This window comes from Tupaia chinensis, unplaced genomic scaffold, assembly GCF_000334495.1.
Source record: "Tupaia chinensis unplaced genomic scaffold, TupChi_1.0 Scaffold000113_1, whole genome shotgun sequence".
NCBI classification, from domain to species: domain Eukaryota; kingdom Metazoa; phylum Chordata; class Mammalia; order Scandentia; family Tupaiidae; genus Tupaia; species Tupaia belangeri.
Window position 1 is genome coordinate 3,528,588 of NW_006159577.1, and position 27,982 is coordinate 3,556,569.

At 46.1% G+C, this 27,982-nt stretch overlaps 1 protein-coding gene across 1 annotated transcript in view; it reads right to left on the bottom strand.

Moving 5' to 3' along the window:
* Positions 1 to 27,493, bottom strand: part of GPR26 (G protein-coupled receptor 26) — a 45,435-nt gene extending 17,942 nt beyond the window's left edge. Inside the window, exons 1-4 of the mRNA XM_006143966.1 lie at positions 26,826 to 27,493; positions 17,323 to 17,436; positions 3,870 to 4,134; positions 2,679 to 2,743 (exon numbers count right to left, since the gene is read on the bottom strand). Coding sequence (XP_006144028.1) covers positions 2,679 to 2,743; positions 3,870 to 4,134; positions 17,323 to 17,436; positions 26,826 to 27,493 — 1,112 coding nt within the window. The remainder of the gene's footprint in view (positions 1 to 2,678; positions 2,744 to 3,869; positions 4,135 to 17,322; positions 17,437 to 26,825) is intronic.
* Positions 27,494 to 27,982: the final 489 nt, after the last annotated feature.

The window sequence follows — 27,982 nt, forward strand, 5'->3', positions numbered from 1 at the left end:
TGGGAGAAATTAAAAACTTTTTCTATTGTTACCCACCTGCTATTCTTGAGGCCACTGTCCTATCTTTAATTTGTCCTCAAATCTCTGTCTCTAGGATCTACAAATCTTCCCATATCTGAAAAATGGAGATAACAATGGTATCTACATAATACAATTATTATAAAGATTGACGGAAACCCTACCCCAAAGCAGTCAGCACAGTACCTGGGACCTCATTGCCACTCAATACACACAGCTGTTAGGACCATGGTCATTACTGCTAGCATCTCCTGAGAAGATATGGCCAGCCTCACTGGATGAAGCTAAAAACTAGGAGATCCCACACAGGAACAGCATCCAGAATGGTCTCTCCCTAGCACTGCCTCCTCTTGGCTCAGCTCCCAGTTATGAAGCTAGGTGAGAAGAGGGTGGGATGAGCTCTGGTTAGTGGCAGAGGGGCCAGGGGTCATCACTTCTCACAGCCAGGCTATGGGCAGAGTTTGATCCAAGATCTAAACAAGGGTCCTGAGGGAGCCACCTGAATGCCACTCCAGAAACATTAGACCTTTCAGAAAGGTAGTGGAAGCTCCTAATATATCTAGGACCCTTTCCATATTCATGGTCCAAAGTACATGAAATGATCCAAGGGATTTCTGGCACCTGGTTAAAACTAAGCAAATTAATTTATCCCACACCAGGGATACATTCTAACAATGAACAGCCTTTGTTTCCTCCAGGGTCACGACACAGCCATGTAAAGGCATCTCCTTGTACCCAAGCGAGTAAGAGGGTGACAACCAAGACATGAGTTTGTCTCTATTCTTCCCATCTTCTCTTGGAAAGAAAGGAACTATGAAAAAGAAAACTAATTTCACAAACACAAGGAGAGAGATTTATTGCTCATGATGACAGGAGTCTGAGCTCAGTCCTAGAAGAACATACAGTTGGTGTGAGATGACTCACATCAACTTCCCATCCTCCCCAAGCCTGATTTCTGCATACAAACAGACAGGTTCTTGGTGAAGTATCTTTGGAAGGTGAACTCATCACAAGACAACCAATCCCTCACTGCCACAGCACTCATTCAAGTGAATTGTCCCTTACGAGGTCCCAGGGTTCTGAATTCTCTTCAGGAAAAGGCCTAAGGAAGAGCTAGAATAGTTGCAGGACGGTTAAAAAAGGCAAATTCTGACTGTGTAGGACTAGAAACTGAGCTTGATATGTGGATTCAGGAATCCCAAAGCCTCTCCTGTACAGGCTTTATTTTCAAGCTTCCTGAAATGTTTTCACCCAGCCCAGCTGTTCACCACAGTTGGAGCATTAAATGTAGAGCCTTTCACTGGATTAATGTCAAGTAAGTGACCTTGACGCTGAAACTCTTGGCGTTTCTATGTGTTATACCTGAGAAGACGATGTTCCATTTGATAAATTACCAAAATGAGGTAGATAATTATTCATTAGGGAATAATGAAGTCAAGGGGCAAATATTACAGACTGTAAAGAGAGTAATATCAACATTTACCTAAAGGTAATTATAGCAGAATTGGTCATTGCTAAAGTAGTAATGCCTTTCTCACTTACCTAGGGTTTTAACGCCTACAGCTAAGTAGTAATGAAAACACCCAATCAATTGACTATCTGGGGTTTTGTCTACAGGATGCTGATATAAATGCTCTTATTGGTTTTGAAGCAGTTTTAGAGGTTTAGCGAAAATTATGAAATGCATCTTTTCAAGATACATGGCGAGTGGGTGACAGGCCTAACTTCTTAGCTAAAAAAGAGATCAGAGAGATGTAGCTGCTCCCAGGACTATAATTTGTTCACTCTACAGAGCAAGCAGAGAGCATTGCCACTGTGATCCCTCCAAATCGATACTGGGGAAAATACCCTGTACTGCTTGAATTGGACTGTCTAACAGCCTCATCCATTGAGTCACTGCTCCTCTTCTGTCCAGTGTTGAGAATGTTTGTATGAAAAGGGAGATACTCCTGTTAGATTCACTTATACATATTGATTTGGCTCCCTGCTTCTTTGCAAGCAAACAAAGTATCCAGTGGTACTTTCGGTCTAGGACAATGGAGGGTGAACAGCTGCTTGTCACTAGGAAGCCTCTATAAAAGTGAATGTCTATCATAATCTAAACCTGAGAGGCCAAATGGGCTCTGAACCAGAGCAATTTCATTTCATACGCAGTCACGTTTGGCAGTATATGCTGGTAGATACTTACCAACCAGCTCTCTGTGGGGAAAAAGCCTGATTTACATATCATTTGCTGCTGTTCATGGTATTAAAAACTCCCACCATGACTGATTTCGAGCTATCCACATGACATCTCTGATCACAGCATCGGGAAGGGACATGGTTGGTTCCCCCAAACAGATATGAGCATACCCCTAACAGCAATGGGAAGATGTCAGAGCCCCCTCACAGAAGCTACATCTAAGTCTCCATGGAAACTCTGAAATTAGAGAAAACTAGGCCAGGCTGAGTTGTTTCTAAATGAGGAGTAAAGAGTTAATAAGACAACATCTTTTCAAATAAACATGCAAATATTTCTCTGCCTTTGATTGCTGGGGCTGCCTGGCAGTGCAAGCCAACAGACTCTTCCTGGTTGCTCCTGTTGGACTGTGACCTTCCTGCAGTGCCTCCCAAGTTAGGACACGCAGATCTGGAAGGACAGAATGAGCCATCTGATTTACTGCACCCTGGAGGAATCACTTAGATTTGAAGGTTGAGATAATTGTTCTTCACATTCACAAATCAACTGAAATGGTAAACAAAAATGGGATGTGCAAAAAGCATGGCCTACTCACCTTGGTTTTTATTAAATCAAGATGGGGGGTGCTAATGGATTTGGCTTGTGTATCATAGTTACAACATTTTATAAAAATTTCATTCTCATCATTAGCATAGAGCACTCTCTTGATAACTTGGTCAGCTTGTAGATGTATAGAAATGAGGCTAGCAAATCACCAGGGTAATGGAACCTAATGACTTCAAACCTAGTGCTTGGGGTAGTTCTTGCCCATCCATCTCATAGGATGTATGGACAAGATATATACGACAAGTTGCAAATTTCAGGTCACGAATAGGAAGAAGGGGAAACCAATCAGCCGCCTTCCTCCTACTTTTACTTAGGTCCAACAGTTATGACATGTAAATAAAAAGGTGACTTTCTAGTCAGACTTCAAAGAGCCTAAGAATTGTATCACCTGCCTATTTAAGCCATTTTCATGCTCAGATTGTCTAAATTAACATTAGTCTTTTTAAAGGGGAGAGAGACAAAAGTTGAATCCAATTTACCATTTCTAAGACAACTGGTCAGCAGAAAAAAAAATTGGTAAACATTTTCCCTTGGACCTCCAAGCCCAAGAGTACCATATGAACACAATTTACTTAGTACCAGTTGAACAATATTTGGGTTAAAGCAGCCACCACTATCAAGTGGAGAAGAGTCCCATGTGAAATCTGGGGCCAAATGATCACTGCCATCTTCATGTCCAGCATGATTAAAACATCCCAGGGAGACCACACTCTTCTCCACAGAGAGGTCAACATCCAGTGGTTAGCAAGCATATGGACACCATGCTCCCCCTTGTGCCTACCACCAGCACCCTGTGTCATTGATAGTGACTGGACATAGTGTCATCCTCTGGGGAGTCTCTGGGGAGTCTCTGGGGAGTCTAGGAGCTCAAAGAACTTTTTAGAAAGAAAGGTCAGAGCACAGCCCACAGTCACCTTTGGTGATGAATAAAGACAGTCCAATATCTACCCTTGAGGACCAGGAAGCAGGCTCCAGAGCCCCTACAGGCCAGGGAGCCAGAATCACAGGCTTGCCAGTGGGGTGGTGGTTGATGATGCCCGTCCAGCCCTCTCTCCCATCTTCTCACCAGTTGTCTCATTCTATTTTCTCCAGCAAAAAAAAACTCGGAGACAGGCAAAATGTTCTGGCTGTGAGAGTCACCTGTGAGGCCCGAGGAGCGGATGGAGCGTCTGTTGAAGATCCTGTTCAGAATTTCTTTGCAGCTTTTGCGGTATTGGTGTCGCAGTAAGGAGTACACAAAAGGGTCAGAGGCAGCCTTGCTATAGGCCAAGCACTTGGACAGCACTCCCCAATGGGAGCCAATGGGCACTGTGGAGAACAGCTCCACCAGCCTGCAGGAGAAGGGGAAGCCATTATTGGGAGCACAGCTGGGCACTACCAGGGCTTCTAGTCTGTGGCCCAAACCCCAGCTTCCTGGGCCAGCCATGATTTCTTGGAAACCACCTCTTCAGGTAATGACAACACTAATAATTCAAACCAGTAATGAAAATGACTATCAGTGTTCATCGGGCACTATGCTAAACACGGTGCTTACCAAGCACTTTAACATGTGTGATATTTTTTGTTTGTATTAAAAAAAAATTTTTTTTTTAAGATTTTGGCCTTTAGGGTGTGTGTATATGCTCACTAGAGAAAAACAAAGAAGGAAAGTGAGAAATCACCCTCACTCCAGGGGAGATGGCCATACCACATTCCCTTCTCCATTCTCCTCTCAGGATTTTGGGCATGCACTCATGCAAACAGTGTGATTTTCAGTTAATGGGTTCAGGATTCGAAACATGGTCGGCCATGTGGGAATTCAGTGCCTTAACCAAGACGCCACCTGCTGACCCCCATGTGTGATTTCATTGAACCCAGGGCTATATGACTATCTCCACTTTATGTGCAAGGAAATAGATGTGCCAGAGGGTTATATATTTTGCCCAAGGTTACCTGACCAGTATTGCCCAGGGTTACCTGACCAATATTTTGTAAAGGCTAAGTTTGAACCCAGATCTTTCTGACTCTAAAATCCAAGCTTAACTAAGAATGGGACTAATAGTTTATTGCTGGCTATCCTGGCTTCTTTTTTTTTTTTTAGAGGTTTTTGCCGTAGAACGCATGTGCTCGCCAGAAAGACAGAGAGAGACAGAGAGACAGAAAGTGAGAAATCACCCCCCAGGGGGGATGGCCACATCACAATCCTTTCTCCTCCATTCTTTTCTTGGGATCTTGGGCACGCACACACATGCGCCTAGCATGAGTTTAAGCTACTGGATCTGAGACTCTAACCGCAGTTGACTGCATGGAAGTCCAGCAACATAGCCATTACGCTAACTGCTGGTCCCCCTGACTTTTGGTTTTAACTTGGCTGCTGGCCTGCTATGTGACCCTGGGCGAGTCTTTTCATTCCTTGAACCTGAATGTCTTATATGAAAATGTCTTATATGAAAATAGGGGTGGTCAAATAAGATCACCCCTATTTTTCAACTAGAAGAGTCTGGCCTTATTCTTTACTTCAAATCCTACTTCTTCCTTCATAAGGAGGTTACACAGGAGGAAGGACTAGAATAAATTAATAAATATTCTGTAACACTATGGGTTGGGGGGAATCTTCAAAAGTTCATGGAAAGTGTGTATCATGAAAAAAACTCTACATGGATTTCAAATATTTTTACAGCATTAAAAAAAAAAACCCTCATACTTTAGTTCCATTTTTCCATAAATGTTTTGAAGTTCCTTAACAAATCTTACACCAGGAAAGAATCTACTGGTAAGAAAGTCCTCTTCTCAGGTTTGGGATTCTGGTGGTCTTTGACAATAGAAGACTGTGTACCTGAAAGTGACCCTCAGTCTTTGGGTAAGGAGAAGGGGAAAACACAGTCCATATGTCAAAGAGGCACAGTTCTTTGAATCCTCCTAGGAATCATCCGACAACCCCATCAGTGGGGCTGATGCCAGACTGTGAGGCTAAGCCCTCCACTGGCTAGATGGAATCCCCAACTGCCCAGTCAAGCTACTTATTTTCCTTCTCTCGTGTACCCAGCACCCTTGGCCATACATGGACATTATTCAACATTCAAAGGTAGAAAAGACCCACCGAGTTCTCCTTCTACCCATTGTCAAATGAGAACATTGAAGTACAAGAGGGAAAGGGACTGCTCAACACTGCACAGCAAATCAGTGGCCAAGAAAGGTTCATGCCTGTACTATTTTTTTCTAATTTTATTTAGTATTATCATAATCTTGTTTATATTACATTGAATCACATATATTGTTACAGTGTCTTCCATTTCTTTTCCTTTTTTTTTTTTTGGTGACAAACACATTTTATTTTATTATTTATTTAGTTATTTATTTTTGCTTTTCAAGTTTCACTTTCATTTCTTTTCTTTTCTCTTTTCTTTTCTTTTCTTTCTTTTCTTTTCTTTTCTTTTCTTTTCTTTTCTTTTCTTTTCTTTTCCTTACAGTGTCTTACATTTCTTCGCCCCATATTCTGACTGGCGGTCTGGTACCTGCATTCTACCTGGGTATCTGCAGAATAGAAGGCAGTGGTGGCTCTCAGCTTAGCAAGCTGCTCAGGTTAAGACTCAGGCATAATCATAACTGAGTCTGAGCCATACCTCAGTGTTACAAACTTGAGCTGATTTTCCGGACGCCTTCTTGGAGCTGAGGATGTGGGGGCAGGCTGCAGGGCCAGCAAAGGAAGGAAGCGGAAGCTGTTGGGTGTGATCCTCCATCGAAATGCGCCTTTCTCAAGTACATCCTTAATGAATCCATTCTGAAGGCCCTCTGTCTGGCTTTCCATTTTCAGCACCACTGTCTGGACTTGCCTTCTGACTCTGAGGGGGAATGTGGTTACCTTTCCTTTCACATCTCTGAGAGCCTGAATGGGGAAATGGGGCTATTAGCATTTAGAAAGTCTGTACTTTTAAGAAATCTATTTTGAGAAGTGGTTAATTTAAAGGGACAAAAAAGTTGAATTTAGAATTCGCACCTAATAATAACAATGAAGTAGCTAAATGCCAACACTTTGTTGCTATGCGATACCAAATTCCTTTTCTAAAATGTTTAGTCCTCTATAAATTCAGTTGTAGCATACGGGCTCTCCCAAAAGACTTTATTAAAAGAGCAAAATATCTTCAAACCATCCAGTAAGATCAATGCTATTATTTTCAAAATTTCACAGAATAAGATTATTCAGAGCAGTTTAAAATTTCAGTAATTATTGGCTCAGTAATTATTCCCAGTTAGAGTCTCCTTTGGGGCAAGCATTTGAAGTGCACAATCTCTAATCTTATAATTATCCTGCAAAATTGGTATGATTATACTCATTTTACAGATGAGGAAACTGAGGTTGAGGGAGGTTGAATAGCAAGCCAGGGTCTCCCACAAGGGAAATCCAGTTCCATCTAACTATAGTTGACTTCCTGGCTAGTGGCCATGCTGGAATTAGAATCTTAACATTACAGATTGGACAAGATGGAAGCCTCACCAACCCCAAGACCCCCTTTCCCATGAGGTCATTAGATATTATCCAGGACTTTTGTCATTTGCCTCCTCCCCCCACCCCACCTAAGTTCACAAGGCAACATCTGCTTTGAAAAGCTGGGAACCAGCAGATGGTGTAATGGTTACATCACTGGACTCCCACGTAGTTGACCATGGTTTGAGTCCTGAATCTGGTGACTTAAAACTCACGCTAGGCGAAGTCCCTGTAGGAGAAGGAATTGTGGATGGTTTCTCTGGTGAGTGCACGTGCCCTATAGCAAAAATCTTTCTTTCTTCTTTCTTTCTTCTTTCTTTCTTTCTTCTTTCTTTCTTTCTTTCTTTCTTTCTTTCTTTTTTTTCTTTCTTTCTTCTTTTTTTTTTTTTTAAAAAAAGGAGGAGAAAAGCTGTCTGGCCTTTGTCTGGGTCTCTAGGAAAAGAGACTCTCTGGATGAGTGCAGGCCTGGACATTTGCTCTTCACTAGCCAACAGGGAGCTCCCTCCCCTATCCTACTCAGATGTGACTGGCTGAGTCGTCCTCAGTTTTTCCTGTGTGCATGGACACCCTGTGCCTGCCATGCCTGGCTTTACTCCATCCTATGTCTGACAGTTTCAAGTCCCATTTGTTTATGGGGACCGAGTAGAGACAGGATTTTCACATTACTTTATCTGCTTCTTTCTAATTCCAGATCTGGGCAAGTGTTAGATGACCGTAAGCCCTTTCAGGGTGACCTTTTAGAGAGGAAAGTTTTCAGCCCCTCTTTCTATGCCAGGTCTAGCTGTTCTCTCCTCCCATCCCTTCTAAGAAAGGGGCATTGCTCTGATCAGTCACTCTTTACAAATGCGCAGGTCTCTGTGTGTTGAATGGTGCCTGCCATGCTCCGCCTCTTCTGTTTCTTTCCTCCCTTTCTTCTCCATGTGGAGAGGAAACTCTTATGCTTAATTCCCCACTCCTGGCCCTACCCTCCTACCCTGGACCCAGCAGTCAGAGTTAATTGATGGTCTGGAGACTTGGACAGGGGTCAACTTGCAGAGCTGACATCTCTAGTGTAAGCCTGTCTCCTGCCTGGTTCTGCCTCAAGAGTCCTGGGTTTAGGGGTCACTGGGCTCAGTTATTATTAAAGTGGGACTTTGTTTCTTTTTGTCATGACCCCTGTAATGGTTTGAATCATGTCTCTCACAAAATTCATGTGTCGAAGTCCTGACCCCCATCTCAGAGTCTGATCTTATTTGGAAATAAGGTTGCCGCAGATGTAATTAATTAAGGTAAAAATAGAGTAGGGTGGACCACTAATCAGCATCCTCACAAAAGAGGGAAATTTGGACACAAGCACATACACACTGAGAGAAAGACAGAGGCCAACAGGCCAAGGAACACCAAGGATCACCAGTGAAAACAAGAAGCTAGGGCAAAGGCGTGGAACAAATATTCCCCCAAAGCCCTACCAACTCCTGATCTCAGACTGCTGGGCCTCAGAACTGTGAGAGAATATCCTTCTGTGGTTTAAGCCACTTACTCTGTGGCACTTTGTTACAGAAGCCCAAGCAAACTAAGTCACCCCTAAAATACCTCATGGGTATAGAGTTGTTGTTAGGTTGTTCTGGGGGTACTCGGCAGGGATGTAGAGGTGATTGTTAGGTTATTTGGTTGTTCTGGAATCCCTGGTCATGACATCAAAATGGCACCAGGCTGCTACCCCACTCCTAGGCCCCCCTGTATCAACTAAGGACAGCCCTGGAGATTTGCCAAAGCATTAGTAGCCACAGGAGCAGGGCACCACCTCCCCCCTTCCAGGAAGCAGGGCTTGTCCCCACAAGCCTTGCTCCTTGCTGCCCACTGTGACCTTCCATTAAGCACCAAGGTGACTTTCCATGTACTCCCTGGGGTACCAGCCAGTAAAACCTCTGCTATTAGTCTCCATTCAGGGGGAAATGTTTATGCTTCTGTGCTCAAAATGCACACACGCCTGTACTGGTACAGCCTCCCTATGAAAAGCCCCCGTGGGGAGATTCCACACACTCGGTCACACTGAGGGATGTGGGAGGGAAAAGGTGAGGAACGCGGCTGCATTTTCAAGTGTTTCAGGTGACTGATGCAGGCAGTGGGTGTAGCCTGGGCTGGACAGTGTCTGCAGGGTGGCTTTTTTTTTTTTTTTTTTTAGATGGGAGATGGGGCTATAAAGTGCTGCAGGGCACAGAGCTTGTTGCTGAGTTGGAGGTAGAACACAGAGAAGTAGATTTTTCTGACTTAGTGTGAGACAGAAAGCAGATACCCATGGCTGTGCTCTCCCAAATGCTATGTGCCAGACCCTGCCTCCACACCCCTATGCTCTGGCATTTGTCTGGGGGACTCCTCCCTGGATTCATGGTTTCTCCCTTACCGACAGGTCCCTCTGATGTGCATTACCAGCATGTCTGTGAGCTGTCCTATCTACTGTGACATCACAGAAGAGAGCTAATGAAGGCAGGGAGCCACCTGCCCTTGCCTCTCACCCACATGACCTCTCACTCCATCCAACAGCCTGGGCAGCCCTGAGCCCTACCGCAAGGATGGAAGCATATTGGTTGGAACTCTGCAGTACTCTCTGAACCCCTGGAGAGACTGTTGTCCTGACCTTGCTTCACAGCGAGAATTCCCAAGGAAAGCAAGTCCAGGGCTGAGAACAGGAGCAATAATACCAGAAACCTTTGACCCAACACCTCCTCTGAACCCATGCATTTCTGTGCCTCACTAACCACTTCATAAACATTCATTACCTCAAGCCCCCCCAACATTCTTCCTGTTGCACAGAAGACAGAACCAAAGCAGCAAAGTGTCAAAGTCTTACATTCTGGATGGTTTTGAACCCTGGACTGTGGGTTATTATTGACCATGTGCCTTCCCAGTGCAGGCTACCCATTGGCCTCTTCATTTGGTTCTGATTTCATGATGTCCTTGAACACCTTTACTCTCAATTCCTGAATTCGAAGTGAGAAATTAGTATCTTCTTTTTACATCTTCTGTTCTAATATCATCTCCTCTCTCTCTCTTTCTCTCTCCCCCCCCTTTCCCTCCCTCGCACTCCTGCCACACACACACACACACACACACACACACACACTGTGCAGCAAATGCAACATGGGCTACAGAACCTTACTTGGGAAGCAGCCTGTCATCTTTCCAAGACTTCTGGAAAACTTGAGCTGCATATTTCAAGACTCATATGTAATAATCTGATGCTTTAAATTTTCATGAGGCATTAGAATGAAGACGTTGTTTTATTAATAGACTATTAACATTTGGGAGCCACCTGCATAATACACCCCTCTCTCACCTGCATGATTTCATTACTTAGAAAAGCCACAATAATGGTGCTGTCAGATCCACAAATGCCTGATTCTGATTACATAGGACAACCATAATTATTTGCAAGCATATATAGCTGTGGAGATAATGTCCTTACAAATGCTTCCACACACAGGAATTTTAATTCAGAAAATATTTAATTAGACCTTTTGGATAAGAAGCTGTGTGACTATGCAGACCATGCCTAAACACTCTGGGAAGAGTCCTGGGTTTGAGGACATAAGAGCCAGTGTGACTGTGAATTGGAGACATCAGATTCCTGTTGAGAGTGAAGGTGGAACTTTGTAAGTATGTTTCCCACTGTGGTCCTACATGGCCCAAACATAGGTACAGGTGGCTCTCTGGTTGGTGCAGTTGGATGAACCATCTTTCTGAGAGGCATTTGCCACGTGGCCAGCACTGTGTAAATACGTCTACAAATGGCTATAGTTGCCATGGATGACACCCTGAGAATGCAATTTCTGTTTGTGATATTCACATGCCTGCTGGATGTTGTCTGGATTAACACCACGGTACTTATGCTTGGGCATAGGAAATAGGGTCAAAAACCTATACATGGGGCATTTTTGTGCTCCTGGTGCCTGGCCCCCCCTCTTTAGGGATGTAGCATGGCCCAAAGGATAATCAACCTATGTGCTGACTTTTACCTCTTGGTTGGCCACTCACTGCTCATATGTCCTTGGACAACTTATCTCACCCCCATCAACCACAGAAAGACTAGAATTCTAGTTCTTACCATGAAGAGGACTAAACTAGGTGGAGTAAGGTACACAGTAATAGCCTCAGGTACATGATAGGTGTTCACTAAGTGATAGCTGCGGTATAAAGACTTTGTATTCTCCAACAGGAGGCCTGAGAACCTACTTGAAGATTGAAATGCTTTTAGACACTTGACCCAAGACAATGCTCCCCTGGCTGAAAAAGTTATCAGGCAGAAGTGAATAGATGGGGGACAAAGAGAAGAGGATCCCCTCCCAGCCAATGAGATCTTGGTCAACTCAAAAGGGTGGCAGTTTTCATAGCAGAAGTCCCCTCTCTTCCTCTGTAGCCTGATCCTGCAGGCTCCCAGCATTCCCAGCCACTGTCTGACGTTATCCCATACTCTCAGCACATCTCCTTTTACAAGGCACAAGATGGATGGAAGCATCAAGGCCAGCTGCCTGGATACAGACAGTCACTGTGGAGTTGTGGGGAATATTAGTTTCTGCGTTGACAGCTCAATGAGGGGTATAAGTGACATGTGAACAACTCGATCTCAATCATCTTGGAAGCTGCAGCTTCCAGATTCTGAGTGGGTCGTGGCTCAAACAGCCTCCCCATATCCCTCTGGAAGGAAAGTGAGAACCTTTTTTCTTGCTATTCAGAAAGGAAGTGGAGTGGTGCAGAGTGAGGGGTCTTGCATGGGCTCTGGTTTTGGGCAGACCTGGAGTCACTTACTGATACCGGGCCAAGCTGGAACCTAAGACTCAAAGAGAGGTTTCCTTATCTATATAAGGTTTCCTTATCTATATAGTGGGGATATTAGCTAGATACAGAGGGTACTTCAGGTAGCTCTGATACAGTTGCAGGCACGGAATATGGACATATGGGATTTTTCAAAAGGGGGCATTTCTGAATTAGTTTAAGAGGAAGAGTTTGTTTACTTTTCCTTACTGTATTCTCCAGGACCAGCCTGCTGTCACCCCAGTGGGTTTTGATTTTCATTTCTTTTTTTTTTTTTTTTGAGAGATTTTTGCTATAGAGCATGTACACTCTCCAGAAAGACAGAGACAGAAAGCAAGAGATCAACCTCAAACCCCAGCGGGGATGGCCACACCGCAATCCCTTCTCCTCCATTCTCCTCTCGGGATCTTGGGCACGCACGCACATGCGCCCAGCGTGTGTTTAAGCCGCCAGGTCCAGGACATGAACCGCAGTCGACTACGTGGGAGTCCAGCGACATAGCCATTACGCTAACTGCTGGTCCCTTAATTTTCATTTCTGTGGAGGGGAGAGAAGCAGAAAACGTGAGTAGGGGCTGCATCCAGGAGAGCCATCTTTCAGACTGGGAGTCCCCGTGCCTGCCAGGTGGACTCAGACTATTTGGTTCCCTGTGCCTTACTAGTTACATGATTCTGTGCAACCCTTTCCCTCTTTGAGCCTTGGTTGCAAAGTGGGGCGCACACAGTTCACCAGCCTATCTCTTGGGGGCACTGAAGGACCCAGGAGATAACATCGGGGCAAACCATAAACTATGTCAGGGCCAGCTGGACCCATTGCCAGAAATGATTCCTTGGCTCCAGCCATGCACTCCCTCCTGGAGCTCATTAATGCTATCTAGGCCAGAAGACCCACATCTCAAGGATTTGACCCATAACAGGGTTCACACTTGTCACATTTTCTATGAACCCTCTCTAGAGTCAAAGCTGTGGCTAAACTCACTTGAGCCTACATCACTGATAGGTTGGAGGGACACAGAGACTACTGTTCTTGAGAGAGCCTGTACTTTGTGGCCATGGAAGTGCCCTCTTTGATCCTGAGTTCTGGAGTTCTCCAGAGTCCACTCCTGTTCTGTTCCCAGGAGCTTCTCTCCATTATGACATTATGCCCAGGAGTCCATGCTCCCTTGGCAAGCCTTGGGAGGGCCATCCATGGTGGATAGAGCTGTATCCTGGGGAAGAGGGTAGAGGACAGTTCTGTGTGCCAACTACTTTCATATCACAACCACAGACCTGAGAAAGAGAGCAGGGCAGGGCCAGACTCTGCAAAGAGCTTCCCACCTCAGAAATTTCTGAGAGCTTTAAGGAGCTGGAGGAGAGCTGGCAAGGTTGAAAGTCCAGCTTTATGAGTGACTCAATGCATGACTCTCAGCAATTATGCAACTGCCTCTTCCGACTTCAGTGCTTAGTTACTTCATATGTAAGATGGAGGTGGGTGCACTAGAACCATGCCATCCTAGTGTACCCAGCACACTAGGATGTGTGTGATGAGCAAGTTCACAGGTCCCTATCTCCATGGGGAGTGCCTGGGGCTCCTCTATAGACTGGATATCTTGTTGGACTCTTCTCTGTTCAGTCATATAAGGGCTGCGGGGGTGGGGTTGCAAGGGGCAGTGGTTCCAAGAGGGTTGTGACTCCAGAAGGAAGTTCATAGGATTTGCCTGCTTCAAACTCCTCTCCCTGCTGTCCTGTCTTAGCATCTGATGTCCCCTCAGTTTAGACCTGACCCTAAAGAGGAAGACATGGATTTGGCTGCTCAGGATATGTTCCCAGATAAATGTCAGCATTGAGCAAGGAGCTGGACAAGAGTGGGTGTAATTGGGTTGCCAATGCGCTCCTGGCCACTGCAGGACAACATGAGCAGCTAGAGGTTCAGGAAGAGGAGGGGCCAGAGCAAGAGCATGGCACACCTCATATCCCAGACTTCCCTGCCTACTGATTAGGACTGGCCAACAGAGAACTGGAAGTACAGGTATCATCTGGAATTTTCTGCTTGTGAAAAGAAATGTGAAATTACTTTTAATGATAGATTTTATTTAACCTTATCATTTCACTATGAAATCTACATCAAAATAAGTGACTTTATATATCTGGATATATATTTTGTCATGCTATGTCTTAGAAATCCAATGTGGTTTTTAAACTACAGCCATCTCAGTTGAGACAGGCTATGTTTCGAGTAGCCACCTGTGGTTGGCAGCTCCTCTGCTGGGCTCATACTCCTACATGGACTGCCCCCTGCATAGCCAGGCCTACTCTGCAAGCTTGTCATGAAGCCCAACCAGGACAGGTCCTTCTTGTCTCAAACCCTTGGACTCTGTGCCTGGCAGTGATCCCAGAACATGGCGTTTCATCTGGATTAGAGGCCATATCTACAAGGTCAATGTTCCCATCAGAAGGGGTCTCCTAGGGTCTCACTAACCCATGCCTCCTCTGAAGAGGCCCTGCACAGAGAAGGTATCTGAGAAATGTGTGCTGAAATGAAATAAAGATATATATATATATTTTTTTTTTGTTTTGCAAGAGGTTTTCTTAGGATGGCTCCCTTAGGCTCTTGAGAACATCAAAGCAGGGGTGGTAGGATGGTGGCTGTGGGGACTAGGTGGTTTCCCAGAGCCATATTTTGAATTCATGAGGTTTTCTGGGTGTAGCTCTCTCTTCCTAATAAGGTGCTGCTCGTCCCATATGACAGTTTTATAAGTGTTTTTAAGACTCAGGTTGCGTCAAATTCATTGGGAAGGAACATACATTCATAGTTATGAATCTACCACCAATGTTACTGAAACATTATTTTCTGGGCACTATTAGACAGACCAAACTGTAATCAGAAAAAAAGAACATTTTGGGACAAGCAGTTGGCGTAATGGCTATGTTGATGGACTCCCATGTAGTCGAAAGTGGTTCGAGTCCTAGACCCAGTGACTTAAACTCATGCCGGGCACACGTGCATGCGTGCCCAAGATCCCAAGAGGAGAATGGAGGAGAAGGGATTGCAGCATGGCCATCCCCCCCGGGGGTGATTTCTCGCTTTCTGTCCTTCTATCTTTCTCTTTCTGTTGAGCACACACACCCTATAGCATAAACCTTTCCAAAAAAAAAAAAAAAAGGAACATTTTGTTGGTAAATGAAATTAAGTTGGAGCAAAATCCAACAGTTTAAGGGTGGAGCCATATTACTATTCTCCTCTGAGGACTCAAGATCACTTCATTAGCCGATGGCACCCCTTCCTCTGGGATCTGAAAGGAGGGGCCTCTGGGTACCCTCCCTTTCTGATACATCTTTTCTCACTGAATTTAATCCTCATTTTGCGCACTGCGGGTGATGCTGTATCAGAGGGAGGGAGGGCAAAGACCACAGAAGTCATCCACACCAGGCTATGTCACAAGCTCTAATGCTCCATATCTTTTAATCCTTGCAATGCTGCATTCTCTTCTGGAGGTCCAGAAAGGTGATGTCACTGACCCAAGGTCACACAGCAGGAGGCGTGGAGCTGGAGTTTAGACCCAGGAAGGCATACTCCACAACCCACGTTGCTAACTACTCTGCTGTACTTGGCTGGGGGAGCAAGAGAAACTCATTTTCATGTCAACACATGTGGACTTTGCATCCCATGGGAAACTCTGATCTGTACAACCTCTAGCTTCCTGCCCAGATGCAGTGGGTCCAAATCAGCGGTACTTGACCATGGGTGATTCTGTTCCTCCAGACCCAGATAGCAAGGTCTGGAGATATTTTTATCAAAAGTAGGGATAGAGATGGGGAAAGAGGCTACTGGTACTCTGGGTCTGGGGGCCAGGGATCCCTGAAACATCATACAATGTCCAAGTCAGATTCTCATAGCAAAGATATATCAAAACGCCAGCAGTGCTGAGGTCCCCTGGACAGTTCTAGAGGGAAGAATTGATGGCTCTGTTCTGCCCCAGTAGGACTCATCTAGAGAACTATAGACAGTTCCAGATCCCTCACTCAAAGTGAGATGCATACCAACTGGACCTCCCCTGGGAAGCAGCAGAGAACAAGAGAGATGTTGGAAGACACCCTGGAGCTGTGCTGTTGGGAGGAGCAGGAGTAGGGCTGACCATGAAGAGGCCAGGCTCACTGTCTGCAGGGGCTCATGGGAGCAGAGGGTATTTTCCTGGGGCAGAAAGCAAAACTGGGGCATAGAGGAAGCCACAGTGAGCCAGGCTTCAGTTCAACAGAATGGCAGAGAGAAATAAACAGGGAGGATGGACTCACCCTGTGTGGGGTGTGCATGATGCTGGGTGACAGGGAGGCAGGCCCTTTCTGGGCCCTGTAGTTGAAGGTGCCAAGATGCTGGATTGTATCCTCTCTCTTGCTCTCTCACTCTCTTGCTTTCACTCTGACAACCTCACACGGATCTTTCTTCCCACAATCCATTAAAGCTTCCACATCTACCTCTTAATAAACCATCAAAGTTCCTTTTTTCTTGCTAACTTCACAAAGTTACACCTCTTTGGATATTTAGATACGAAGTTGTGGACTATTTTTTTTTCCCCTTCCAGTCTGCACAACAGATCAATTGGGTGACATACATGTTTCCCTTTTCTGGCTAGCATATGTCTGAGAAATGCTATAGGTAGAACTGGATGGCTTATGAAGTGCAAGCCCTGAGGCCAGATACTGTGACCTGGCTGACTCAGCAGCTAGAGATCTGGGAGAGAATACGACAATCTGGCAGCACCAAGTCTAACAATAGAAGATCCCTCTCCCTCCACCCCTGAGCTGTAGGAGAAGTGGGCCAGCCTGGCTGGGCACAGAGCATGCTCCACACATCCTGTGCAGAGGCAGTGGCCCGGTTGGATGAACATGTCCAAGCTGGAACACCCAGGGCTGGACTAACCTGCACTCCATGGGCAGTGGGAGCCCAATCACTGAAGGATGTTTTTCCCTTTCTCTCCTTTTCTCTTATTTTAGGTTCTCCTGAAGTTTGGGGGCCCACGATAAAGGAGGATTTGATGTGATGAAATTAAGACTTTGAGTGGGAGTCTTTCATATCCTTTTAGTACTGAGTCTAAGTCAAAAAAATGTGAGGATTAAGAGTGAAAGCATGTACCCTCCTGTTCACTAAACATAGCAAATTCAATCTTGCCTCCAAAGCATCCTCTAGAAAAACACATGGTCAAGAGAGGCTGGTGATTGCAGAAGGTCCCTGGGGCTTGCTTTGTTCTTTGAAGCCCCATTGCACACACCCCGCTGGTCAGGATTACCTGGTGATCACGTAGGGAGCAAAGCACAAGAGGAAGGTCCCTATGAAGGTGCTGATCTTCTTGGTGGCACGCTGCCGCCTCCGCTTCTGTTCCTCCAGACAGCGTTCCCGCACACTGCACAGGAGAGAGGGGAGAAGGTGACTCACGTTAGGTGAGAATGAGGTACTGTCCATAAACACAGGCAGTGGCCTCTGGCATGGGAGTTCAGCATGGGGCTAGGGAGACCCACTGTCAAGTCTCGGCTGTAACTATTGACCTTGAGCAAACTGTGTGACATCACTAAACCGTAAGGTCACCATCTGTAATATATTAATATGCAATGTATTTTTATTTGTATACTTTATTATAGGATACATCATATAATAAAATGTAGCAAAGGACCATTTTGAGAATTGAATGCATAAAGCACATTATGCATGAAAGCGTTTAATGCATAAAGTACATAAAGCAAATTACACATACTCATGAGTGCAAGTAATCATTAATTCATCTCGCTACTTGTTTCATTCACCAATTGCCTGCTCTATGCTAGGTCCAAGGTGCTCTGCTAAGAAGGATCTCTAATTCTTACCTTTCCCTACAATAAATCCTACCAGGTGTATTTACTGGACAGGTGGTTTTTTACCTGCCATGTTTTACAGTGAGAACCAAGATCTCCATGAGGCCAAGAAACTTGCTCAGCTGGTAACTAGAGACGGATTCAAACCTGTGTTGAATGCGACTCAGAGCTGGCCTTTTTCACCTAGGGCAACCAGGACTCTGTGTATGCAGCAGGGCATGGCATTTCCTTTCTTTTCTTTATTTAACCCTGTTTCTTTCATCCCAAAACCTCGTCCCTGCCTGGAGCTATAGACACCACACTATGAGGGTCATAGGGGGCTGAGTCACTTGATTCCTCCAGAGACCAAGCTCAGAGACTACTAAATCCCTGTGGAATCACGGATGTAGCATTGAAGATGGAGTTGGATACTCCTATACCTCTTGCTACACCCCTTTCCTGACCATTGCTTCTAACTACACCCTATTCCAGTATGTTCTAAGACCTTTCCAGAGGTTCAAAATGAACAGAAATGCAGCTGTCTAGGGAGTGCAGATAACTTGGTAGAGCCAGGCCTAAGCTGCAGAGAACTGGCCCTGAGAATAAGTCAGTCTGTTCAATGTAAGCAGGCAGTGGAGAGAATATTCACAAGCCAGATTCATATATATTACTAGTGCCAGGGCAGTGTCTCCTGCATTCTAGGAGAACTATCACCTTAATATAATTGAAACTCTCCTTAATCAGATTTTCTACCACAGGTGAATAATTCCATATTAGTTTGGATTGAAGACTGCTGAAATTCTTCCAGGACTTTTTTACTTTGACCTCTGCCTTTCCAAGAATTTAAAGAGGTGGGAACTGTAGTTGGGCTTGGTGCAAACAGGTTGCATGCTATCTGGAAATTTATGGCTAATATTACTAATTAATTTCTAATAACTAGTATTAACAACAACCCACATTTTGTGAGTCTCTAACATGTGTTATGTTACATACTGTGGTGGGGGTTCAAATACATATGTTTATTTGATATTTAAAATAGCTCTATGAATTAGGAACTGATATCATTATGCTTCCCATTTTTCAGATAAGAAAAACAAGGCACAGAGGAGTTAAATAACTTGCCAAAGATCACATAGTTGGTCCAAGTTTATCTGTGAATTTAATCATGAAAGTCTCACATCCCAGACATTTTGTAAGGGACTGTCCTGGTTATAAAAGGAAAATTTCCACATCTGAGAATCCCCCTCCATCCCAGTAAACCAGAACAATTGATCCCTTGGGTTCAGAATGGCAGGATCTAACCCAGGCCACCTGATTCCAAAGCTTCATGTACCACCTCCCAACTAAGTAGTCATCATATACTCCTGGGGGGCATCATCTCTTCAGCAAGATTGAAGACACTGCTGGGGGCATGGAGGGATGAAGGGGTGATGTTATCTAAGATCATATAGCAAATGTCAGTTTTAAATCTCCTGACTTTCCAGTTGGCCTTGAGTTTCTGCAACGTGTTCTACCAAAGTCTGGCTTCTGTGACATGTGTGGGATCAAATAGGGGGAAAACGAGGGAATAAATCCCCACCCTGAAGGTCTGGGTGTAGTGAGATGACCAGCTCTTCTGACCTGGTTTTAAAGCTCCAAGTCCTGCAGCCTGGGAAATCCCTCAGACTCAGGCAAACCAGGACATTGGTGGCCTGAGGATGCAGTATGTTTGACATTTTCTCTACAACAGAGGTCTGATTGTTTTAATATTTACATATTTCCCCAGAAATCTCAGGGCAATTGATGTGAGATGTGCTGGAGATATGGAACATGAGCTCAGCTGTGTCATAGGACACTCATCCTAGGGGACAAGCAAAGCATTCTGGACATTCCCCAAATCCATATAAATGATTCATCCATGGAGTCCCAGAGAACTGGGCCAAGACCATCCTCCAATTGATAATACTTATGATGTTGTCCACTTTTCAGGTGCTTTAGAATAACCCTAGTAAGTGAAAGAGCTCTGGCTTAGGTGTCCTAGTCTTAGCTCGGCTTTCTAGCTGTGTGGCATTTGGGAAGTTACTCAACCTCTCTGAATTGGTTTTTTATTTACCCAATGGGAATTTCATAATAGCTATGACTAGAGCTACACTGATTGCTGGGACAGACATTGAATAGGGATGGATATGATTCAAGAGCTACCAAGCCCTTGAGGAGTGAGAAATCGTTTTAGGTCCCTTCAGAAAGGATGGAGTTCCCTACTGAGGGACTGAGGACCAAGTTATCTCCCCAGAATAGTATCCTCCTCACCCTACCACACCAGACAATCCCTCCCACAAACATAAGGTTCCAAAGGATGTTAAAAAAACAGATGTTGGTGAACACTCTGAAGTTCTTCAGAGGAGTAAGCAAACACCTCAGTGACTCTGAAGAAATGAAATGGATTTTTTTTTTTTGGTTTTTGGTTTTTGGTTTTTGTTACAGAGAGAGAGAGAGAGAGAGAGAGAGAGAGAAAGAGAGAGAGATTGGGTTTTATTGTGATGAATGACTTTTCAGAGTTATGGAAGCTCAGGGACTCGAAAAAAAGGAAAGGGTTTTTTTTTTTTGGTTTTTGGTTTTTGGTTTTTGTTACAGAGAGAGAGAGAGAGAGAGAGAGAGAGAAAGAGAGAGAGATTGGGTTTTATTGTGATGAATGACTTTTCAGAGTTATGGAAGAAATTTAAAAAGAAAATTTTCTTAAAACAAGTGAACATGGACATACAACATACCAAGATTTATGGGACACACCATAAGCAGTACTAACAGGGAAGTTTATTGTAATTAAGTGTCCACACCAAAAAATGCAGAAAGATGATAAACAACCTAAGGACCTGGAAATGTAAGAAAAAGTTAAACTAGAAAACACCAGAAGGAAAGAAAGATAAGAGCAGAAATAAAAAAAGGTGAAAAAAGCAATACGAAAGATTGATGAAATGAAAAGCTGTTTTTTAAAGAATTAACCAATTGATAAACCATTAGCTAGACTAAGAAAAAAATAAGTTCCCCATCATTCAAAGAGAGACAGTAAGCTAGAAATCTACTCTAACTAGATATTTTAAGTGAGCCTTCAAAATCTTGAGCATACCAGACAAAGCAAGGGTCTCCAAAAGATTTAAGATCATGAAGTTTCTAATTGTTTGACCTCATTTTTGGTTAATTAGCCTCATGGTTAAGCACAAAGCACCAGAGTCAGTTCAAAGTCAGGCATGATCATTTAATTGTTGTGTGGCTTTAGACAAATTATGTAAACTCTCTGTGCATCAGTGTCTTCATCTATAATGAAGATAATAAGAGAACCTATCATGAAGGGTCCTAGTGACAATAATTGAGTTACCATACCAAAAGAACTGAGGACAGTGCCTGACTCAGAATAAGAACTCAATAATGCTAATCATTACTATTATCCATTCAACATATATTTATTATGCAATTACTGTGTTCTAGCACTTCCTTGAACTAAAACCATAGGACTCCCTTGCACTGCAGAAGTTAGTTCTCTTCTTGCCCCAGGCATTTATAAGAGAGGGAGATGGCTATAACCCATGCCAGAGGTACAGAGTGAACTGGGAATCAGGAGGCCTGAGATCAAGTACTGATTCTCTTTTTGGCTCTGTGACCCTCTCTGGAATACTCTAATTTTAATGACACCTGGCATGCCATGGAGCACAGAGAGCATCTGCAGGGTGAAGACTGTGCCTTGGGTTAATCCACATGGGTTCAGTGATGTCTCTGCTCTGGAACAGATGGGTTAAACTCTACAGCCTCGCATAGTATGAAAGTTTACCCACTCTTCTGCCCCAGCTCAAAGATAGGAAACTGAGGCTCAGAGAAGGGAAGGACTTGCCTACCTAGACAGTAGGGGGTATAGCACCTAGTCACTGATTTCCAGACTAGTTCTCCTAGTCAACAACCACTGCTTTTCCCCAAACTCTTGCAAATGAAAAGGATGAATTCATCGTACCCACCTGGCACTCTCCTGCTTCCCAGGTGGGAACAAGGAGTTGGTAGAAAATTATTAAAACATGGCAGTCCCCAGACTCCACGTGAAGCAGGACCACTCTTGCTTATTATAGTAAAGCACCATCTGAGAGCAGCTTGCCCTGCTTCAAACAACACTATAATAAAATCACTTAACACCTGATATCATTTTGGCCCCAGAATAACTTTGAAACATTGAACTCCTTGAAATTTTGCAGCCCTATGAGCTGCTATTCTGCTCTTTTGCACATGAGGACACTGAGAGCCAGAAAGGTTTATGGCATGCCCAAAGTGGCATAGTACATTTGAGAAAGACATAGGCCTCATCCCAGCTCTCCTGCTTATGAGTTCTGGGGTTTTTCTCTCAGCCTCCACTGCTCCTCACAGACAGAGCAATGACATTCACAAATATCTCTGGGACTGATAGTGATACCTGAAGTCCTCAGACTATCAAGTGGAATTAGTGATGCAGGAGGTAAGAGACCCAAAACTCTTCGGAGGAACCTGGCCAGGTAAGTTCAGCCAGAGTGGAATATGTTGGCATGGGGTTCCCCAAGGTGGTGACAGGACAAAGCATTTCCATAAGACAAAATGAGGCAGGTTCCCCAGCATTGTGGCATGTGGGATCAAAGAGCTCTTCCCCACCATGCTTTAGGAACAGGGCAAAAGGAATATGAATTCTGGGAGCATCTGAAAAGTCAATAAACAATGTGATCTCTGCAAAAATCCTTCTGTCCCCAAACACCTTCCTGCCCTCCATAATGGGTCTAGGTCCTGAATGAGCCCTAGATGGCTGTATTCCATACAGGGTCCACACTCTCACAAAGTGATCCAGATTTGCTTTGTGACTTTTAAGGCAAAGGGAAAGTGGGCTGATAGTAGGAAATAGCCTTGAGTTGGGGGCCAGGACATGTGCGTGAGCAGTCCTACTCTCAGATCCAGATCCATTGAGAAGAGCCTCCATCCTACACACTAAGGAACCCACATCTCTCTTTCTGAAATGAAGAGTTCATGGGTCTAAAGGAAAGTGCTCACTTGAAGGTCATACCTGCCATCTTAGACCTAGTTCTAAGTGCCTGGAACATGGAGTTCTTTGCCCAAATGGCCTGATCTTGCATCTAAAACATGAGCAGGCATCTTCCTTGGTCCCATCCTCCTGAGAGTGGACTATACCAACTGGGTACTCAGCTCAAGTTCTGAGTGGTGGTACTTGTGAGCAACATGTGTGCATGTGCAAACTGCAATGTGCACCTGTGCAAGGTGTTGGGTAGAGCCAGTAGCAGGGAGTGAGGCAGGTAGGCCAACTCCACTTGCCCTGGCACATATGAGGCTGACCTGGGAGCCTCAGAATGCTAAATTTGAACCCAGTCTTGAAGGCCATCATGAAGGTCTATTTGTCAAGGTAGAAACTTCTAAACACCCATATATATGGTTTGTGAGTCTCTATTTGCACCATGCCTCATTTATATCTTGGGGGCAGACTTGGACATGAGTCTTGGCTTGAGTCACTTTCTAGATTTGTTAAGTTTGGCAAGTTTCCCCCTTTCCAAGGTCTCCCCATTTCCTCCTCTGTAAAGTCTACTGTGCCTTTGACTTTACAGTGAGATTCTCATCTGTTATTCCACAATTCTGACACCCTCCAGAGTCAGCACTCAAGTCACCCTCTGTCATTAGAAACACCAGGAGGCCCAACAGAACCTTGAGGCTCCTCAGAGGAAGCTCCAATTAAGCTGCTTCCACGAGTCCTCTTCACAAATATTCTGCTTCTATTAAATCATTAACCCAAGCCAGTGAGTGGCAACCTCCATTTAGGCCAGGAAGAACAGGGCACATGCATCTATGCCTCAGTACCCCAGTACCCTCTGACTAGCTGTGCCTGGTAGCACAAGGTAGAAGGTCTTGCTATTATTGGCATGGAGCTGTGATTTGGGAGAACCAAACAGTGCACACTGAGCAGGTAGAAGACCAGGTGTGTAATATACATTGGAAACTCCATGCTGCTTAATAAATGCAGGAACTTGAGAAAATACCACAGAAAAGCAGGAATTGGAATGCCTCTCAGGGTCCCAGGCTTAAGTAAGAAGAGACAGTCCTTGGTGTTTTGGTAGTGGTTGAATCAAAAAGGTGAGGTCTGCTACTGATCAGGTTCAACATCTGCAGGAAGAGTAGACATCTCCAGGGAGCCTCTTGCCACCCTGGGCCTCAGGAAGCTCAAGATGGTCCATTTCATTAAGTCGTAAGAGGTCACCAGCATGGCAGTTGAGTAAGCCTTGCAGTGAACCGATTTGCCATGCACTGTCCTGGCTGTCCAGAGAAAGAAACCTGGCCTCTGCTGCCTGGAACCTGGCACCCCAGGTGCCCCAGTTGGCTGTCAGATTTCAGTAACAAACTGACCCAGGAAGTTTAGGGTAGCCTCTTATTTGTGGGATGGAAGAGGTTAGAACTGCCGAGAGAGTTACCCTAAGAGGGTGGTCTGGATGCTCAGGAAGACCCTAGATAGACTGTGAGACCAGAGCAGGTTGCTCTTCTGGATCTTTCCTCATTCTAATCCTGGTGCTACTTCTGTCTCCCAGCCCTGTGTGTGCTTCCTGTGAATCCTGGCCAGACTCCAGCTGTACCCTCCCCTGTGGTGGGCTCAGAGGAGGGGGTTCTTCCTGCGCTCTCTGAAAGCACAGTACAATATATCTTTGACTTGGAGCCTGGAGGCCTCTGCAGAAGTAATGTCGCCCTAAGGCTCCTGGGACTATACCAGCTTATCCACCTCCACTTGCTATCGGAGAGCCCAGGTAGACTGTCTCTTCCAGGGTGGCCCACTTCTACCCCCACTCAGTGGGGACATCCCCTCAGAAGACAAGTTTGCATTCAACAAAGAAATAGTTCTGTCACATTCATCCACTATTCTGTAACATTTAAGAGCTCTAGGTGAGGGGCTTGAGAGAAGGGAACTAGCTGAGGGTCATCCCTGCCCCAGAAGTCCTTCTCTCTGATGAGATTGGGTCTGGAGGGCCACAATGCCCTGTGATCAGGGGTCCTCAGAGCAGCTTGAGACTTAAAAGAGGTCAAAGTTCCCTTGGAGTGGGGTAGGAGGAAGGATAGCAGAGTGGCCTGGGCACTCGTTGCACTGTCTGGCCCGGAGTTAGTGAGAGATTTGCAAGAGTGGAGCTGGCCCCATGGCCTGAATGAGCTAAAAAGGAGCCACTGCCCCTCCTCTTCTGGAAGTTGGAAGAGGAGTGGGGATGGAGTTTGTACTAGTCTAAGTAAGAACTGATTGCTTTGCCGCTCAAGCCCTCCTCGGTTGTTAGACTCATGGTGACAAAGCTCACTCTAGGAATTATTCAAGTCCAGAGAATTAAACATTGCCCTACATCTTCTAAGAGCAGTCTTAGCCCAAATCCTAGGAATGCTTCTTCTAAACTAGGATCCTCCCACCCCTTGGGTAATGGGAACCAGAATAGTTTCACAATCACGGCTGTAGAATATTTTCTTCAGTGACATTAAACCATGCACAAATACACATAGTGGGAGCTGACACCTGCCTTTGCATCTGTGTGCATGCATGCCATACCCATGACCTGTGTGCATGTGGCAAGCTGTTATACTTGCACTTTATGTGTGAGTATATGGGATTGTATATGTGAAGCTTTCACACTTACATGCCCTAGTGTCTATGTGCTTCAGTCATTTACATGTACATGTTGCACATTATTTCATGGTAAGATTCTGTGGCTAGAAAATTGTTCCAGCATTCAGCCAGAAATGGCTATTTGGAGGGGGAGCAATGAACACATTCTTACATGCCCTTCAATGTGGAGGCACAATGAGGTTCAAGGACTGTCTATTAGTACTCCCAGGGAGGAAAAACTCAGAACTAAAGAAGCCTTTGCTCAGCTCACACCTCTGGTCTGTCCTCCTCAGGCCTGGAAGAGGACACACATACCCTAGAAATGGAGCTCCTTCCCCTACCCCAAAGCTCACAAGGGCTCACCCTGGCTTCTCCTCACTGGTACTCTCTGCCTGCCTCACCTCGTTCCCTCTAGACACCAAAGCCCTCTTACCTAGGGTTCCAGTCAACAGAGGGAGAGACTGCCTTTCTCTGGGATAGCAGGATATAAAATGGTAGAGTCCAAAGAGACACTGACAACCACTTCCCTCCTCGCTTGCCTATTCTTGTAAGGAGAGCCAAGGTGAGCTCAGGACAGCTTAGCTAAGAGTTCCCTCCCTCTCTCCCTGAGAGGCTGTTGGGGATGGCAGGGCTTCCAGCAGGTACCTGTACTTGTTGACTTCCTTCTGCCTTCCCAAGGAACAGTAGCCAGGGTGAGGATGGAGGTAAGTGGACAGGTTGAATCCCAAGAGCTTTGGAGGTGACACTCCTTCCGCAGTGAGGGAGACACTGGACAGTGCCCTCTGGGGATGGCAGTAAGAGCTCCCCCTCCACTGAGCCCACCATAAGGGAAGGCACAGCTGGATTCCATATGACCAGGACTCGCAGGTCTGGGAGACAGAGATGAAACCAGGACCAGGCGAGGAAAGACCCAGAGGGACATCACAGTCTGGTAGGAAGACCAATCTAGGACCTTCCTGAACATCCAAGCCACCCTCTCAGGGCCTGATCTAAATCTTTTAAAGGCCTCAGAGAGCAAAAATCACTGCCTTCCCAGAGGCTACTACAGTGAAAACTACAAACACGTAAAATAAGTGCAAAGAAGCCCCCACAAAGTTCTGACTGTGATTTCTGCCCTGATGCTTCAAAACAGATGTATAGATGTTCCACCCCATTTCTGCAGCCCTACTTTACTGATGCTCTCAGTGCCTAAGTCCCACAGCCTTGGCCACGCTTCCCACTCTGGTTTTCCGAGAAGGAAATGGAGGCTGGGTGACAAAGGGGCTTGTTCAAGGTCACACACAAGAGGCAGGGGACCACCCACTGTCCTCACCCCAAGTCCCCCAGAGCCATGCCCAGAGCCCTCACCTGGGGTGGATGTCCACGAGCAGCACCAGTGTCTGCATGGTGATTACGTCGATGCGCTTGCAGTGGAAGCGGGCCACCTTGAGCACCTTGAGGTACGTGCAACAGAGCACGACGAAGGAGAGCAGGAAGCTGAGTGTGTGGAAGGCGCCCGTGAAGACAGCGAAGCGCAGGCGCTCATCAGGCCGCCGGCTGCACAGCGTGCACGAGGCGTACAGCTGGTGGAAGCCGAGCCAGGACAAGGCCAGTGCAGCGGCGGGGAAGGTGAGCGCGTGCAGCCACGTGTAGGCCACCATGAGCGCGGCGTCGCGGAGGCGCATCTTGGCACGGTAGCTCAGCGGAAAGACCACAGCCACCCAGCGGTCAATGCTGAGCGCGGCCATGCTCAGCATGGAATTAGCGGCCAGAAAAGTGTCGAGGAAAGCAGCCAGGCGGCAGAGACGGTCGCCGGCTGGCTGCCGCTGCGCCACGACGCCGGCCAGCGTGAGCGGCATGTTGACCACGGTGCACAGCAGGTTGCCGCACGTGAGGTTCAGAGTGAAGAGCGCTGGCGCTTGGCGGCGGATGTCGGCGCTGTGCAGGAGGCAGAGCAGCACCAGCGCGTTGGACAGCAGCGAGACGCCCATAGTGCCCACCAGCAGCCCCACCAGGCCCGCGTCCCACGAGTTCATGGTGCGCGCCCGCCGCCGGCGCTCAGGGTCCGCAAACCTGCGCCGCCATGGCGCAGCCGGCGGCCGTTTCAGCCCCTTGGCGGCGCCGCGGCCGCCTGGCGACCCCTGGTCCCCGCCGCCATGGCTCCCCGGAGAGCTCTCAGCCACCCCGGAGCCCCGCGCCACCCGGGCAGGCACCTGGCGCGCAGCTAACTCCCAGACTCCCGCACCCACTCTCTGGCAGGAGCCCGGGTGTGCGGCTGCACCCGGAGCCTTCAGCGCCCTCGGATCCTTGATTGCAGGCGTCTGCTGCCCCCGCTCTGCCTCGGCCTCTGCTTCCTCCCGCCCTCACCCCATCCCTCTAAGCTCTGGCTCTCTCCGCTCCACTCACCCTCCCGCTTTCTTGCTTTCTTCCTTCCTCTCTCTATCTCGCTCGCTTTCCCTTTCTACGCTCCCCTCCACCTCTCTCTCTCCCCTCCCCAGGGCTGTTTTCTCCGTCTGACTCTCCCA